A 19,125-nucleotide genomic window follows, 5' to 3' on the forward strand; every position below is an offset into this window, starting at 1 on the left:
ATGAGATATTTACTTCTACTGTGTCGGGACTCCATGTAATACAGGCAAAGCACTGAAAAAAATGCACTTTCAGACATATGGTTAACAGTATTCACATAGTGGAAGCCTTCAGAGCAATGAAATGAAGGTGAAGATCACAAATTAATTGTAAACGGTAACAGTATATATGGCTATCACAGATACTGATTAACACAATGTGAATAGCCAAGGACAGCATCATATTAGTACTCTATAACCTGCTATGACAAATAGATTCAGTAATTTATCTTAATGAATGTCTGCTCAGACTTACTTTGAAATCATTAGTGGATTATTTCTTTCCCACTGTCTACACATGCCTTGTCAAACTCATACTGTGTTTCTCTGTCCCAATTTATGCATCAGTCCTACAAGTTCATTTCTAGAACCCACAAGATATACAGTACTGGCAATGCTCCAATTGAAGGCCTGGTGTTAAGTGTGCAGGATTGCTCTGCGTGAAGGGTTTAAGAATCTAATCATATACAGTTTTCTAATCCAGAAAGCTGAGCCGAAGTAACTGCAAAAAATTTAGTCTTTTTAATTGGCTCAATACAGTTAAAAAAAAACTAATCCACTGAGACCCTCACCTTTTTATTTTAGAATGAGATTCTGATAATGAGAGATGACTTTCTTAGTCACTCTGGGCGGTAATATGGATAATTTGATTCCACTTCACTGTCCCTGTTAATTATTAACACTAGCCTTTTTATTGTCCTGAGACCACATTCTGTTGTTTGACCATTCAATTCTTTTTAAAGAGCTATACTTCAGTAAAGAAGCATGTTGATTTTAAAATGCTTCATTAAAATGTCGTTGTGTTCATTTATTTCAAGCCTACCTGGATTTTCACAGCATCTTTGTCTTGCCTTTGTGAGATTTTCCCCCTCAATCAGAGCTACCAGACTCTCAGTAATTCTGTCTTGCCGTTTTGTGCAGGAAAACTCATGGTCGACAATCTCCCTCAATCAAGGAGGATGGCCGTCTTTTGGAAGATCCAATACAGCAAGTCAAAAGTAGCCTCCGGCATCAGTCCAGGGGATTGGAATCAATCAGGCAATCAGCAACTTGGGGCAGTCAAAATGAGGCTTCAGTCCACATAAGGGATGGAGTGCCAAATAACAGGTAACCCACATCCTTTTGGAATGAGAGGGAGATGGGTAACAAGGGAGGTAAAAGTGGGCAGGATAACTGTTACTTCTGGTGCAGTGGATAGCTGTGTGACCTTTTAAATATGTCACGGGCACAAGTAATGCTGATCTTTCAGTAGATACCCGCCAAGAGGCGATTTATTTTGGGAACGCGTATGGTATGATGGGGCCAGAATCTGACCTGACCTAGGTGCACAGTAGGTAGTTAATGAGGTCAGTGTGGCAAGATATTACTAGATTACTTACAGTGTGGAAACAGACCCTTCGGTCCAACAAGTCCACACCGACCCGCTGAAGCGCAATCCACCCGACCATTTACCCCTTCACCTAACACTACAGGCAATTGAGCAGGCCAATTCACCTAACCTGCACATTTTTGGACTGCGGGAGGAAACCGGAGCACCCAGAGGAAACCCACGCAGACACAGGTAGAATGTACAAACTCCACACAGAGAGTCGCCTGAGGCGGGAATTGAACCCAGGTCTCTGGTACTGTGAGGCAGCAGTGCTATCCACTGTGCCACCGTGCTGCCCACATATGGCAAGAAACTTTGAGAATTCTTGTGGTGGAAACTGCTCAAAAATATTTGATGTATCTTGAAGGTGATCATACGTAATTTAGAAATGACCAGTTACTGATTCTGGTATTTTCAGACAAGGATGAAAATGTATGAAGAGGTTTCATGGTAATAACACTGCTGTACCAAGTGTTCAATTGTGAGCAGAGCTAATTTAGAATCACAGATTCCCTACAGTGTGGAAACAGGCCATTTGGCCCAACAAGTCCATACTGATATTCTGGAGAGGAATCCACCCAGACCCACTCCTCTATTAGTCTACATTTACCCCTAATAAATGCAACTAACCTATACATCTCTGAACACTATGGGCAGTTTAGCATGGTCAATTCACCTAACCTGCACATCTTCGGATTATTCGAGGAAACCAGAGCACCTTGAGAAAACCGATGCCAACACGGGGAGAACAAAACCTACTATATCTTCTGTTTTGAAGTGACTTTACACTTTGAATATTGGGAACGGACTTCACTTCAGGGAGAATGTTCAAACTCCACACAGATAGTCATCAGAGGCTGGAACCGAACTCAGGTCCTGGCGCTTTGAGGCAGCAGTGCTAACCACTGAGCCACTATGCCACTCTAATTTACAATTAATATGTGCAGGTTATCCAGATCATCTCTATTATTTTCAAAATTTTAATCACATGTTCAAACAATTAAATATTGGGAAGGCACAATCTTATCCACAGAACCTGTCCCTTTGTCGATTATTTCTTCCTCTTTTCTGATCATTGTCTCAAGTTGAAGCTGACTTCTTGCAACCTGTTTCAAAATCCACAACTGTCCATCACAAAGGCATTCATTTCCATGTTCCACACCAGGGTCACAGATGCTGGTACTTCAAAGCACTTTTGTTACAATACTCCACTTCTTAAATTATTGAGGCATTGGTCTAAAATGTAACAGGAGAAGCAAGGCCTACTTAGCTTCTAGCACAGGGGTTACTTCATTGAGTGGGTTAGAATCTGATCGTGAACTAGATTCCCCCTTTAAGCAGTGAAGTGCATTCCCTAGTATTCAAAGTGTGAAGTCATTTTCAAACAGAAGATATAGTAGCTTTTGTGGAGTTGTACCAATGGCAAAAGTCTACAACCATGGGAAGAGTATCAATGCTCCCGGCTAAACGTTCTCATTTAGGTCTAGTATGGGTCAGACTCTTTAAATTACTGCATGTGTGCTTGTGCAAAAAGAAATTACCCATGTATTCCCAAACAGAAATTAGAGGGAATGTTGGAGTACACATACAGAATTTAAACTTAGGAAATCAGTGATGTTCACAAGTCTGCTGCCTCTTAAATTTAATGGGCAGAAAAATCTCATGAGCCTGCTGTGTCTTCCAAAGAGGCAAACAAAGTGTTCTTTCAGTGCCTGTTTGCAAAATCTCCATCTTTGTGCAAAGCACTACTGTTCAAAGTAAAACACAAACAGTAATTTTTCAATGAAAGAAAAATGCTGCAGAAAGCAGGGAATCCAATCAAAGAACAAAGTACTGGAGAAACTTGGCAGGTGTAGCAGCATCTGAGGAGACAGAAACAGAGATGATGCTTCTCGTCAGACTCTTCTACATTGGGGCAAAGTGGAGTTTTTTGAAATGGCAAGGAACTAGGAGCTTGGGTCATTCTTAAGAATGGAGCATGACATGGTCACCAAGTCTGTGTTGGATCTCACTCAAGTAAAGGAGAATGCATTGTGAACAGCGAACACAGCAAACTGGATTGAGAATAAAAAACTGCTTTATGTGGAAGGGGTATCATGTGCCTTGGACAATGAATAGGGAGGAGGTGACTGGATGTGTTAACGGTCCAAATAAGGTGAATGTAAGGCTGTGGATGTACAAAGGAATCTGTGCATTCTTGTACACCAGGCAATGAAAGTAAACAGACAGACAGGACCGGCAAGCAAGTAGGAAGGCAAATAGTATCCTGGCCTTAATTGCAAAAGGGCTTGCGTCCAGAAGTAGGGTTATCTTACTGCAGTTATATGGAATCCTGGTGTGACCACATTTGGAATACTGTGCACAGTTTTGGTCTTGCTCTTTAAAAAAGGATATAACTGCCATTGAGAGAGCCCTAGGCTGATAACAATACATAGGCTGAGAGCTAGGAGATGGCAGGACTGTCCTATGAGGAGAGATGTTTCAACTGGCCCTCCATTCACTTGAGTTTAGAAGGATGAGTGGGGATCTGATTGAAATGTATAAAGTTGGAACAGGGCAGGACAGATTAGATGCAGGGAGTCTGTTTTTCCTAGTTAAGGAGCCCGGAACGAAGAGACACAATCTCAGGATACAGAGTAGACCACTTTGGACTGAGATGAAGAGAAATTTCTTCACCCAGACAGTGGTGAGCCTGAGGAATTCTCTGCCAAACAAAGCTTTTGGAGCAAAAGAACTGAACGCTTTCAAGAAGAAGGTAGATATAGTTCTTAGGGCTTAAGGAATCAAAGGGTATGGGGAAAAGAAATGGGAACAGGGAACTGCACTGGATGATCAGCCATGGTCATACTGAATGGTGGAGCAGGTTTTAAGGGCTCACAAGCCTAGTCCTGCTTCCATTATCTATGTTTCTATGTAAAATGTGGCACGGTTACGAGAAAAGATGCTGCAACAAATCTGAATAGAGCAAAGCTGTACTACTGAAACCAACAGATACTTACGTTCACTCCTTAAATAATTATTGAGAAGTTGAAAAAGTGGAAAGGTGTCCCAACAATCTGGGGGCTGAGCTTCAAGAGTTGCATCCATGTCAACAGCAAAGAGCGACCAAAATATCTCTGCATGCTCCGCCATTAGGTCAGGCCACCAGGCAAAGGCCTATGGAACAATTAGCAAATGTCAACTTAAGGCTATACAATGAGAGCTAGGCCAGACAATTGTTAGATACAGTTAACATTTCCTATGAAATTTCTGCAAGTACCTGCACAAAAAGAAAAGTGGTGGGGAGGATGTAAAATATTCCTCTACTCAAAAAGAACAGAAGTATATCCATATGAACACATTATTCCTAATTTAAAACTAAATACAGATTTATGATTTTCAGTTGTATGAGTCCAGTAATAGCTTTGGTTGGAAACACAAAATATGGATATCCCACTCTCATTGCTTTTGGTGCACTTTCCTGATTGGACATTATTGAATAAACCAGAATCATTTTATCAATACGTCATGCATAATTGTGAGTTATCTAGTGGGATAGTATTGTGTACAAAATGTGAATTAAAATTTAGTTTGTTTTTACTGTATAAGCAACCAAGTTGAGCAGCTTCCCAAGTGTTGAAGGCTGGCTGTTACAATGCTTCGGCGAGAAAAAGAGGTGGAAAGGCAAAAACTCTCATTCTGTTTTCTTCAGTTTAGCACCTTATTAGGCAGATGATTTGAACACTGTGTAAAACACAAGTATTATTTTGCTTGCCAGTTCCATTCCTTCCAGTTCTTTCTCTCATTCCTATTGTCAAACTATCAAAAAAGTAGGTCTATGCTAGTTATCAAGACACCAACTTTTGCCATGTGCTGTACTGACTTTCCAATCCATGAAATGGATAGGGAGCAGGTAATACTGAAGTATTTTGTTATTGACTCAGGAGAATGACAACAAGTCAGGTGTCCATTTTAATGTAGTCAAATGTCTCCGATAGAAGGTGGGAATGGAGACTGATGGTTTTACACAGGTAGTCAAAGCCTTAAAATCTTACCTCCACGTTGCTGATGTACTTTTAAAGCATAATTGAGAAGGCCACTGGCCTTTCAAAGGCATTTATGACAAAACTGTTCCTTTAACAAGGTTAGGTTGTCCTTGGGCTTTTTTTCAGAGAAGTTGTAAATGACACAGGTTCTGAAAAGTCTGAGGTTGGATGGTTTTTAGGGCCAATTTGTTTACAGCTAACTGATACTGTCTCAGACAGAAGGCTATCAATTTTTAAAAAAACTTGTATAATGAAAGGGGAGTTGCCAGTTCTCTTGGCTATTCTCTGGTCTGAATCCAGGTGTGTGTGTGTGTGTGGCTGAAATGACCTGAAAGAGTTATTACCATCACATGAGGGATATGTGAAATAGGCTGGGAAGTATTAACTTAATTGTGCACGTTGTAGATGTAAGAGATGCTTCTGATTAAGCAACATCCTTAACCCACTAAAGTTGGCACAAGTTCAAAAGGAGAAAGTGAGGACTGCAGATGCTGGAGATCAGAGCCGAAAACATGTTGCTGGAAAAGCGCAGTAGGTCAGGCAGCATCCAAGGAGCAGGAGAATCGATGTTTCGGGCATGAGCCCTTCCTGAAGAAGGGCTCATGCCCGAAACGTCGATTCTCCTGCTCCTTGGATGCTGCCTGACCTGCTGCGCTTTTCCAGCAACACATTTTCAGACAAGTTCAAAAGGAGATTGAAAGCTTGCTCCAAGATGAGTTATAGTGACTGGTGCTCATCCATAGTCATGGTGCCAAAACCAGATGGTACTCAGTGGTTATGTGTGGACTACCAAAGGGTTACAAAGACTGATGCATATCTGGAAGACTGAATTGAGCAGGTCCGACAAGCAATTTATATTTCTAAGTTGGACTTGCTCAGAAGATAGTGGCATGTGCCTATGTCAGAAAGAGCAATGGCAATTTCGGCTTTTGTAATGCCAAATGGACTGTATCAGTTTAAAGTCATGCCATTTGGCATAAAATATACGCCAGCCATATTTCAGAGACTAACCAATAAGGTCATTGCTGAATTACCTAACTGTGTCATTTACATAGATGATCAGGTGATTTTTATCACACATGGAAGGAACATTTACAATATTTATCAGACTTGTTCGATCAACTTTGGAAGGCAGGCTTGGTGATAAACCTGGCTAAAAGTGAATTTGCCAAAGCCTAAGTCACCTTGCTGGGGCATGTTAATGGACACATACAAATGGCCCGACAGGATGCAAAAAGTTCATTTGGGAGTTTCCCATATCATCAACAAAATTGTTCCTGGGATTGAGTGAATTTTATCAAAGATTTGTACCAAAGTTTAGCAGTGTGGCTGCTCCACTCACTGAATTGCTGAAGAAAGGCAAGACGTTTCAGTGGATGGCGGACTGTCAGAAAGCATTTAACAGCCTGAAAGCTGTGTTAACCACTGCTCCAGTATTAGCCACACCTAATTATGTAAAGCCATTCAAGGTGGCTATCGATGCAAGTGATGTGGGTGTTGGGATCAGTTCCCTTGCAAGATGATGAGAAGATAGAAATACCTAAAGGGCATTTCTCTAGGAAGTTGAATATCCATCAGCAGAAATTTTCAATGGTTGAGAAGGAGACTTTGAGCTTGGTGTTGGCGTTACAACATTTCAATGTTTATGTTACCAATAATGTATCTGAGACATTCATATACACTGATCATAACCCATTGAAGTTTGTGGAAAAATTTAAGGACAAAAATACCAGACTGTTAGATGGAGCTTGTTGTTACAGCCATTCACTTTAAAAATTGTGCATGCGTCTGGACGAGAAATGTGATTGGTGACGCATTGTCGAGACTCAAATGAGAAATGGAGGCGTTCGGGTGGCAGGAGTACAGACTGAAGCAGAATGTAGCTGTGCATGTTTGCATATTAATAGTGAATATAATGTATATGTGTGTTTTGGAGTACTAACTAATTTTTTAAGGGGTTTTAAAAATGAAGCCATCTTTGGATATTGATGGTTCTCTTTTTTAAGGGGGGAGATATGATACAGCTGTTCCTTTAACAAGGGTAGGTTGTTCTTGGGTTTTCTTTCAGAGAGGTTATAAATGATAGATGTTCCAAAAAGTCTGAGGTTGGATGGATGTTAGAGCCAATTTGTTTACAGATAACAGATATTGCCTCAGGCAGAGGGCTTTCAAGTTTAAAAAAGGACACTTGCATAATGAGGGAGGGGCCAGTGCTCTCCATTCAGCTGTTCTGTGGTCTGGGGGGTGTGTGTGTGTGTGTGTGTGTGTGTGTTTGTTTGTGTGTAAAAGGCTGCTGGATGCTCTCTCTCTCTGTCTCGGACTTCATTTCTGCAAGAACTTGTGTTTCATTTTACCTTTTGTGTCAACGGGTGTTTATGGGGATTATTGCAAGTATTTTGGAACAGTATCATTAAATTGGGATAGTCTGTTGGGTTTTTGGATCGGATAAGTTATTTGATATTCTGTTCTGTGTGTTCCATTCAGTAATCTTGTAAATAAATTCTGTTTTGTTTAAAAGCTAAGTGGTTTGATCAGCTGATTCTTTCCTGGAATATCCACTGTACATCTGCTTAAAACAACTAGCAAAGTTAGGGTCATGGCTATCTTCTTGAAATGCTTTATGGGGTCTGGCCTGGTCCACAACAGATTACTGGAGAAGAATGTAAATTTTACTCTTCTTAACCTGTGCATTTTGTTACAATTGGTATAATTAATCATGTTTAAAGATTTATCTGATTTCAGAGTTGTTTAAAGGATCTCTGTTTATTCACATTAAAGGCTCTTTAAACATAGCACTTAAAGACAAATTAAGATTCTATTTTGGTCAGTTGAGTTCAAGATACAAATGGAACCACAAATAGGCAAAAAATGAAGCAATGGTGAAGCTCAGGTTCTGATCAGGAAAGTTAAGGCAAATTAGAAGAAACGCAAAATTTTCTACCATAGTAGATTTTTGTGCAAATAGCTCTCTTACAAAATTAAGGGAAGGCTCTAAAAGTTTTAGTATTGATCTTTTTTCACATGCTGAAATATCAGAGGCAAGCAATGAGCTTCATATACATAAAGGGTAGTGCACATGAATAAGGCAAGTGGCCAGTGAACTGACAATCAATCATTTCCTCTTTCTCTACCATTTAATGTTGTCTGTGAATCCTAGTTTTAATAATGAAATGCTGATAGCCTGTGAATAAAATGGGTAAGGGGAGAAAGAAGCAGGAATGATAATGTGGGGGATAGAATGCAGATTCATGCTTGTAAATAAAATCTGAAAATGGGACCCTTACTCATTAATAAACATTGTTATTCAGAAAAAAGGATCTTGCCCATGTAGCAACCCACTACACATTTTGGAATCAGATTTCATTTACAAACAAAACAACAAAAACTCAAATTAACCTTTAGCTATTTTTCACATGTGAAGTATATGCCAATTTCAATCCAAAAATGAAAGAAAAATTAATGGCTCTGTTAAATATTTTCAATGAAATATACTTTACTGTGATTAAAACACATTCAAGATTTTAGCCCTGGGACTTTCCACTTCCATATTGTAAACTCAAGGGAAAAAGGAGATATGAAGATTATTTCCTTGCTCTGATATCGATCTTTTAAATGATTAGAAACAATGCATGCCTCTTCAATGGTAGCAAATGTTAAGAAATGCCCAATGATAGAATGCCCCCCCACCCCAACCCTCGGTCACATACCTCTCTTCCCTTTAGGAATCCGCATGTATGAAAGTGTTCATTGAATAGGAAAGAAAAGAATCCAAACATTTAAATACAAGTTAATGACTTAATTTGAATATAACATCATTTTGCTGGAATTACAGGTGACCCTTTATTGACCAATGTTGCATTTGCCTCTTCCTCACTCGCCACCCAAAGTCCAGACATTAATCCATCTGTTCAAAACTTTGAGATGAGGCTTCACAAATACAAATTTTGTGCGGAGTAGCACTTCACAGTACAGCCATAATTCAATTAACCCCGTACCTATTTCCTGTAAAATGCACTGTTAAATCAGTTATATTCTGCTGTCAGTATATGGAAAGGAGGTGTTAACAACAAAGAAATGTAATTAATATTTTCCATTAATACTACTGATATTTGCTGATTACTTTTACAGTTTCAATTAAATAAAAAAAATCCTTCTTGACATTGTCACAATTTAACATTTTCTAATAGTAATTATTGCATAATAGAAAACTGAAATATAGGCAATTTCATTAATCTTGGTTTAAAAGTCAAGGTTCTTTATACAGAACTGGTATTGATAAGAGATAACAGGCGATACTCCGACCTGAATTCAGATTACCTGATGTTTCATAAGTCAACATCTCTCTAAAATGAATAGCAAACAACAAATTCAAAATATAGTCTGTTTCACACTGTAACATGTCCTGATATTAGTATTGTTAAAGAGAGAACAACTTATTATAATAATGTTCTGCTGTGTGCAGATTTTGTATGTTCCAAAAATAATTAACCTTGCTCATTTCTAATCTAATTCACATTTACTTTTTTTTTGTCTTCAAATTGCAGTCAATCATTTTTGCCATTTAAATTCAAAGAAAAATGTAACATAAATATGAATCAGATTAGCAACAAACTAGGCTAATTATTTCAGGAGTATCAACATCGTCTCCTTTTAAATGTATGGTAGCAAATGTCAAATTTATAATTCCTTCATAAAGCACATTAACTGAATAGAATATTTTAGATGTTCATTATTAATTACTTTCATTTATACTGATATGTAGACACAAGGTGAGGTAGAATAAAGACTGCTCACAACTTCCAACATGTTTGATGTTAGGGTAAAATGGTCAATGTTTTTGAATGATTGTCAAAATGTAGAAACATAGGAGCAAGAGCATACTATTCAGCCCCTCAAGCTTGCTCCCCAATCCTAGATCATAACTGATCATCCAGCTCAATGTTATTTTCTTGCCCTGTCCATATCCTTTGATGTCATTAATATTGACGAATCTCAGTCTTGAATACATTCAATGTCTGAACTTCCACTGCCCTCCAGGATAGAGAATTCTGAAGATTCACCATCCGCGGAATAAATCTTATCTCAATCCCTGTAATTTGTGACTGTATCCCCTGGTTCTAGATGCCCAACAATGAAGAAAGTTCTTCCTGCATCTACACTGTGATGTCCTTTCAGAGTTTAGTATGTTTTAATGAGATTACCTTTTGTTTTTCTAAACTCTGGAGAATATAAGCCCTTTGGCCAATTGTGCCTGTACCAGCTCGTTCAATGCTCATTAAAGTATCAGGCGTCAGGGAATCAGGGCAGAAAACAGATATATTACCCACAGCCCATATGTTCTACTCTTGCTTTCTAAACTCCTGTCTGGGACTTTATTAAAAGCCTTCTCAAAATCCAAATACACCACACCCACTGAATCCACCTTATTAACTCTGCTGGTAACATTTTCAAAAACATTCCAAGATGTTTGTCAAACGTGATCTCTCTTTCATAAAGCCACATTGGCCCTGCCCAATGACATCATTATTTTCTGCTTGAACTCTAATCACACCTTTTATTACGGATGCTAATATCTTCCCAATTAATGATGTTAGACTAAAAGGTCTGCATTTTCCCATTTGCTCTCCTCCTTTTTCAAATGGTGAGAATATATTTGCAATTTTGTAACCTGCAGGTTTATTTTGGATTAGATTAAATTCCCTACAGTATGGAAACAGGCCCTTCGACCCAACAAGTCCACACCAACCCTCTGAAGAGTAACCCACTCAGACCCATTCCCCTATCCTATATTTACCCCTGACTAAAGCACCGAATACAATGGGCAATTTAGCATGGCTAATTCACCTGACCTGTAAATCTTTGGATTGTGGGAGGAAACCCACGCAGACACAGGGAGTACGTGCAAACTCTACATAGTCGCCTGAGATGGGAATCGAACCCCAGGTCCCTGGCATTGTGAGGTAGCAGTGCTAACCACGGTGCCACCCATCAGACTAGATAACAGACTAGAATCTATAGAATTTGGAAACATGATTAACTTCATTATCTCTATAGCCAATATTCCAGGGTAAAGATTACTGGTTCCCAGGAATTTATCAACTTCCACTAATTTATCAAGTACTACCTTTTCATTCTGCTAATTTCTTTCAGTTTCTCATTCTCATTATCTGATCCCTTAATTCTGTATTTTTCAGAGAGATTTCTTATAACTTCCTGTCCTCACAAAGCCAGACACAAATTCATTGCTTAACATCCCTATCATTTCTCTATTTCCCATAATACATGTTCCTGTTTCTGCATGTAATGGACCCATTTTGTCTTTAGCCAATTTCTTTCCTTTTTGTACAAACATACAAATTTTTATAATCTATTTTATGTTCTTAGCCAGTTTACATTCATATTCTCATCTCTCCCTTTTATTCAGTTTCTTGATTCTCCTTTGCTAAATTCTATAATGCTCCCAATCCTCAGGTATATTACTTTTTTTAGTAACTTTATAAGCCTCCAGCTTTGATCTAATACTATCTCTAAACTCCTTTGTTACCCATGAATGACTCATATTGCCTTTTTTGTGCCTTTGCAGAATATATGTTTGCTGTTTAAATTTTAGGGAAAAATTGATTCATGATTCATTAATTAATTTGAATTCAATTCCAAATTTCTACTGATAACCCCCAACAACAATTTTCTATAGAAAGTGTGCCTGATTACATTTCTCTTGAAGAACCACAAATAACTTTATATTGACAAAACTGCCGTCATTGTTTTGTAGTGGTTGTTATATCACATAGCAACCAGCAACGAAATAAACCTGTTTTATTTTAAGAGTACAATGTTTCCAGGACACCAGGAGAATTGTTTTATATGGAATATTTAATTATTTCTGAAAATTACACAAATAGCAAAGTAGACCATTTGACAAACTAAATCTTTCTTTTGTTGCACTGATAGAACATAGACTGTGTGTGCAAGTCTTTGTATGACTCTCCTTCCCACCTGCATGGCATTTAAATCACTGCCTTTCCTCAAGCACTATCTTTTCAAAGCCATCATCACATGCTTTTTCATAAATCACACAATCGTAGCTCCTCAGCCATTGCAATATTTCTTCCATCTCTTTCAGAAATCATGTAATTATAGCCCCTCAGTTTTGCAATAATTGTTCCATTTCCAAAATCCTTGAACATGTGATTATCTCCCAAATATATGCCCATCTTGCCCCCATCTCTATGTTTGAATCTATCCAGTGAGATTTCTACCATTGTTACCACCTTCAGGCAAATGGACATCATGCTCAGAAACTCAACTGGACTTTTCCCAATTTAAATTACTGCTTAAAAACTACTTTCTTAAAAGCTTTTTTTTTTGTCACCCCTTCTGCTATCTGTTTTGGCTGAAATCCAAATTTTGTTTGGTCTGTGAAGTGATCTCGGACAATATTTGTACAGTAAAGAAACATCTATTAACAAGTTACTGTCATTGTATGACTGGAATCTGATTTAGGATTTGAATACTGATAACTGAGCAAGTTTTCTTTAAAAGCACCTACGTGGGATATCAGTCAGAATTAATTCATTTATAATAGAATCCGACCACAGCATGCTCCAAAAATGAACAAAATAATTAATCTCTAACACATCAAGACATCCAGATTTCCAACCCTTTATGTACCGGTATGCAGGATAAATGCATTCACAAAATCAACAAGCTCAAACTTGATCTTAAATGGATTTAACAAGAGTGATAAAAAGAGAAAAATGATCACATGTGAATCAAATAGGTTGAAAGGAGGAGGGATTATCTGACACAAATACAATGTTAAAAAAAGAGATCACACAAGCTGAGAGGCCTGGGAAACATGCATAGTGACTAAATTTAAGCAGAAGATATAAAAAAAACTACTTTAGTCCCATTCAGTTAAAAGGCAAGCAGAGGAAATATACACAAAATCCAGTGGAAACTAAGGAAGATCACAAAATAATTAATATTCTTAATTAATTTTTGTTTAGAAATTCAGAAAAACAGACACAAGGAGCAGATCCCTGTCCCAACAGAAATAAGTGCCAAAAAATTAACACATTTATATAAATAAGATGGAATTCCTGAGTAAACCTAAACAGCTAAAATACGTAAGTCAGTATTTAGTTCAGAGTACTGTCTTTGAATATGGACAGCACAGTGGCCTGTTTGTGATGGATTGGAATTTGGGGCATCCCTGGGTGGTATCCAATAATTCTCTCCTACTTGTTGTCCATAATCAAAGAAGGGAATATAATGGACATAAACGTATCAGAAGCACAACTATTTCATAAAATGTGATTAGTGATCAGGAGGAAGTTTGAAGTGTCTCTTTAGAATAATAAGCTATTAGACACAAACCAACATTGATTCAGAAGAGAAAGACTATGCTTGAACAAGCCCCCCCAACTATTTTGATGAACTAACAAAGCAAGTGAAATGAAAAGTCCTTTGATTTGGATTTGAGCAGCTTTTTGACAAAGTCTCCCAATAAAGTCTTTAGTCAAATTCAAAGTTGTGGCAGGCAGGCTGGGGTGGGGGAATAATTCAGATAAAACAGTTCAGAAATTTCAGACAATGTGTTGCAACAAATAAATATGAATAAATATAAACTGGAATTTCAACACCAGCTGAAGGGACATCTATCTGGGCACTTTATCATTCTCTGGACTCAACCTCACATTTAACAATTTGAAAACATTATCTTTCATTCTGATTCATATTTTGATATGTTAAATACTGTTTTTCATGTCTTTGCATTAGGGCAGAGTGCCTAGTATTCTGTCATTCACACTCACTCTGGACAAATGCTCTTTGGCCTTTGTTCCATCACATCTTTCTCATTCAATCTCTTTCACCACTGACCCTATCCCAGAACTTCTCTTTGATCTTAGTATTAGTCCCTTCCTCCTCCTTTCAGGCTATCATATTTCTATCTTTTGTTCAGTTCTGTAGAAGAGTCATGGTTGACCTAATGTGTCCCTGTTACTCTTTCCACCTTAGCAAAAAAATCCCAAAGAACTGTGGATGCTGGAAATCAGAAACAAAATCAGGAATTGCTAAGAACACTCAGCAGGTCTGGCAGAATCTTTGAAGAGAGAAAGGAGAACTAACATTTCAGGGCAAATGTTTACCAGCAATTTCTGAATTTTGTTTCCTGTTTCCATTTGGGAGCTGAGTATTTCTAGCATTTTCTGCTTATAGATCGTATATCCAAATTGTGGCTCTTAAAATTTGCTGACAGCTGCTCCTTAAATCTTTGCATCTCTATACTAAATGCAATATATATTTGAGAAGAATCAACTGAACCACTTAAAGTGAAAACTGGGTCTACATAACCATCATAGCAGCAGAAGAGATGTTTAGTGATGATTAGTGCAATTTTATTTATCTTTTTAAACAGAGCAATGAACAAAGAAACTACGAATAAAAGTAAGCAATTCAGATATTAAGCCTGCTCTGCCATTCAATGTGATCATGCCATTTTCCTGCTTTCTCCTCAGACCCTTTGATGCCTTCAAAATATAAAACATATCAATCTCTTTTTAGATATATTCAGTGACTTGGCCTCCACAAGCTTTTGTGGTACAGAGTTCTAGAATTCTAGAAATGAAGAGATTTTTCCTCATCTCAGTCTTAAATGCCCTACCCTGTATCCTGAGACTATCCCCCCAGTTCTGGACCTCCTAATCCGAACATTCCAGGCCAGAAGAACGTTATACATTTTAAGCAGATCCTGTCTCTAAAATCTAGTGAAAACCGACCTAGTTTTATTCGATAAATACATGTGGATGCAAAAGTTTTGTACATCACAAGTATCAAGACAGCTTGCAAACTGGATATGTTGTTGCTGTGAAGAAAGCACATAGGTAAAAAGATTGATCAATGCTAGAGACAGCCACTTTAATAAGAATTAATGGATTTAAATCAAACTCAGAAACTATGATTAGTACATTGAAAGGTTAACAGGCACCTAGGATGGTTTGAATTGTTACCATGCCACGTGAACTTAAAGACTGGCTCTCCATCATAGAAACCAGCCGATGTTCATTTACATTAAAATCAATGGGAACCAAAGAAAAAAAATCATGTGGGCAGTGCCAAGTTGGCAATCTAGCCCAAGGCTTCAACTTGTTCTAAAGGAAACCTTGTTTGAGTATTAGCAATATTCAGATGGCAAATTTTAAGGCCCTTGGTCAGTTACATGCCCGTTTTACTGGGTTAAAAACAACCCACCTCTGAATGGTGTTCCTCATTCTGTTGAAGTACCTCAATACATAGTTCGGCCAGTCGAATCACATCTTCCAATCTTCTGGCAGGAGCTCTTTGGCTCAAGGTCTCTATTGTTGTTAAATGAAAATTATTTCAGTCCACCTGTTTATAGATATATAACATGCTAGAGCAAGGATAACTTCACAAACTTGCTGTTCCTTGTGTAAAACTGCACAAGGAACAGCAAGCTATTAATGAATCACAGTATTGTTTTAATTTGCATGGAAACACAAGGAATTTTAGTACAATCAACAAAAAGCTGCTTGTTTCTTTGGATGTCCTGGAGAGTTGGACAACATTGCCATGTAATCTTCAGTGCTGACAATGCACTCACTAAGTCTCCTTCTTCCAAATCTAATTTCTCCAATACCTAGGATAGGATAAGCAGTTGCAGGGGTACATCACCATCTGCAAGTTCTCTACCAAGCCACATAACACCTTGACTTTGGAACTATAATCTCTGTTCATTAATTATCATTGATCCCAAAACCTGGAACTCTCCTCTGAACAGTACTGTAGATATACTGACACCTGATGATGTGCCTTAATTTCCTATTTCGAGGTGGGTCATGGGAGTCAGGAAAATTCATTATCTTGGAATGAAGCAAAATATTTAAGGATATGGTCCTATTGATTGGCAATAGAAATGTTTCTCCTTAGGTGCAGGTTGGCTGTGGGTCTCGCAAAGTAGAATACATAGCAGAGTGGATGAATCAGTCTGGAAGGGCAGATCTGATCCATTTGTGTGCACTGCCGTAATACTGCAAAATGCATCTAGCATTCTATTGGTCCCATATGGTCACACCAGTATTTTTTCTGCGCTTCCTTTTTATTCTTTTTTTTAATTAAATCTAGTCTGAAGCAGAAAGAAGCATTAAAGCACAGATTTGTGGCAGCAAAAGGAAATGAAGAATGTAGCTTGGAGAGTTCGGCTGAAAATGCACTGACATATTTTTGCTGCTCCTTTGAAATGGGAAGTTGGATTCAGGGAGTAGGGAGCCTGAAAGGTCCCAGGCTCCTCTATTAAGCAACAGCCTGAATGAACTCCCAGCAGCAAATATAGTCCTTGCACAACCCTCTTCTATGGAAGGGCATGTCAGGAATGTAAAGTTTTAGCTCAAGAGGAAAAGGGAAGCATCTTGAGATAACCAATTTACATCCCTTGCATATATACTTCCCAATGACAAAAGTATTTATCCCTCACAGAAATTTCCCAAGAAACACAACAAACGTTCATCATAAATGTCTTCTATCTCCCTACTATCGGAGTGGATTTCTGGAGATTACATTCTATCAATAGGACCATATCCTTAAATATTTTGCTTCATTCCAAGATAATGAATTTTCCTGACTCCCATGACCCACCTCGAAATAGGAAATTAAGGCACATCATCAGGTGTCAGTATACCTACAGTACTGTTCAGAGGAGAGTGAAACTCCTTTACTATGATCATGCTAAAAGGAGATCTGTTGTGCCATTAAGTTGTTAATAACATATGACTCCAGACACAATGGAACATGCAAGTTTAAATCTAAATGCACAAAATTATCTTTGTTTACACCTGACCATCATTGTTTTTTATCTGTCATTAAAATGATCACGTCTGCTCCAGCTTCCTTTGATCCATCTTTATTTTATATGGCCTCTGTCAGGTGGAAGCAAAGGACATTCTGGATCTCAAGTGGCTTTCCTTCTTTAAGGTCGGTGTGATTCTTTCAATGCTTTGCCTGTCCTGCCTGATGTAAGGCATTTTGTTGATGCACGGCCATCTATCCAGATGCTTCATTTAGAGCAGGATAATCTCATCCAAATCAAATCTAGAATTGCAATGACTTTGTTCCACTTCAGTGGTAGAGACCTATCCACTTTCTCTTCTGCCAATGTAACTATTTGATCCTCCAAAGGGAGGCTTGTGCACAATGAAACATGCAAAAAAATGAAAGATCATCCTCGGTTTTATCCCATCTCAAGGAATCTGGGTTTCAAGTAGTAGAAAGAAATTGTAGTTTCTTAATGGTAATGTTAGTTGAATGCTTTCCCCCATGTATTGGGGAGAAACGTCACTCACTACCACAATTATTTCTGAGCCTGTAATGAGCAGGATAAACCATTCTGCCCTCGCATCTGTCCATTAGATTATAGAGCCTGTTCTGTATCCCTCTCGAACAAAACTCCATTAATCCTAGTCTTTCCAGCAATTTTAAGGGGAAATGTTGAATGGCATCGCATAAATTTTTAGATTATATTCTCTCATTCTTGTTTCCCAGACCATAGAGGTTTTGTGTATCTATTTTATGATGTCATTTTAACATTTTAAATGTCTTGATCAGATCTGTCTTTCCTATATAAAAGGAAATTAAATTCCAAAGGAACTGCTTGTAAAATTGAATCATGCTTAATAAAGTGTTGCTGCATTTCTGTTTCTGACAGGTTTGAATCTATAAGACATGCTAAACAAATATTGTCTCATTAAAATATCTAGCTTCAGTTATATATTGATCATTAACCTCCTGACAGTGTAAGAAAATCTGTCTCCATTTGTGCTTAAGACTGTAATAGAATTTCTGCGCAAAAGTCTCACAAAACTAGAATTCTCCAGTCTACAGTAATTTGACAATATTCCTTAACTCTTTGAGAACATATGGAATAGAAGCAGGAGGCAATGTAAATTTCTCAAATCTCTTTCATTCATTAGGATCATGGCTGATCCTCTCCTTCAGCTTCACGTTCTCATACATCACCTGTATCATTTGATAAAGAGAAACTACGGTGTTAAATACACTCAAACAGCTCAAGACAGGCTGGTATCCCATCACCAATTCATCCTTAATGTACACGTGGTGAGTCCTTGACACTGGCCCAGCTCCCTGAGAGCCAGCTCTCAGAGTGAACAGGATGTCGGACCAACCTGTTTATATCTGTGAGCCGGGGCACCCTCACTAGACCAGATTAACAGCCCCAATCAGGGAACTCACATTCTATGAGGTCCACCTAGCTGACCTCATTACAATTGCTGAAAATGTGTTGCTGGAAAAGCGCAGCAGGTCAGGCAGCATCCAAGGAACAGGGATAGGCCCTTCTTCAGGAATGAGGAAAGTGTGTCCAGCAGGCTAAGATAAAAGGTAGGGAGGAGGGACTTGGGGGAGGGGCATTGGAAATGCGATAGGTGGAAGGAGGTCAAGGTGAGGGTGATAGGCCGGAGTGGGGTGGGGGCGGAGAGGTCAGGAAGAAGATTGCAGGTTAGGAAGGCAGTGCTGAGTTCGAGGGATTTGACTGAGACAAGGTGGGGGGAGGGGAAATGAGGAAACTGGAGAAATCTGAGTTCATCCCTTGTGGTTGGAGGGTTCCTAGGCGGAAGATGAAGCGCAAATTTACAAATTTACCTGCACCTCCACACACATCAT

At 38.5% G+C, this 19,125-nt stretch overlaps 1 protein-coding gene across 13 annotated transcripts in view; it reads right to left on the reverse strand.

Moving 5' to 3' along the window:
• The window catches only part of cadps2 (Ca++-dependent secretion activator 2), a 718,900-nt gene that overhangs the window by 137,933 nt on the left and 561,842 nt on the right, over window positions 1-19,125 (reverse strand). For all 13 annotated transcript variants that reach the window (XM_087997417.1, XM_087997409.1, XM_087997412.1 and 10 more), the window contains 2 exons: window positions 15,685-15,788; window positions 4,405-4,561 (listed from right to left, as the gene is read on the reverse strand). In XM_087997417.1, coding sequence (XP_087853543.1) covers window positions 4,405-4,561; window positions 15,685-15,788 — 261 coding nt within the window. The remainder of the gene's footprint in view (window positions 1-4,404; window positions 4,562-15,684; window positions 15,789-19,125) is intronic.

This window comes from Chiloscyllium plagiosum, unplaced genomic scaffold, assembly GCF_037043375.1.
Source record: "Chiloscyllium plagiosum isolate Xiang-an unplaced genomic scaffold, Cpla_swu_hap1 HiC_scaffold_19, whole genome shotgun sequence".
NCBI lineage: Eukaryota > Metazoa > Chordata > Chondrichthyes > Orectolobiformes > Hemiscylliidae > Chiloscyllium > Chiloscyllium plagiosum.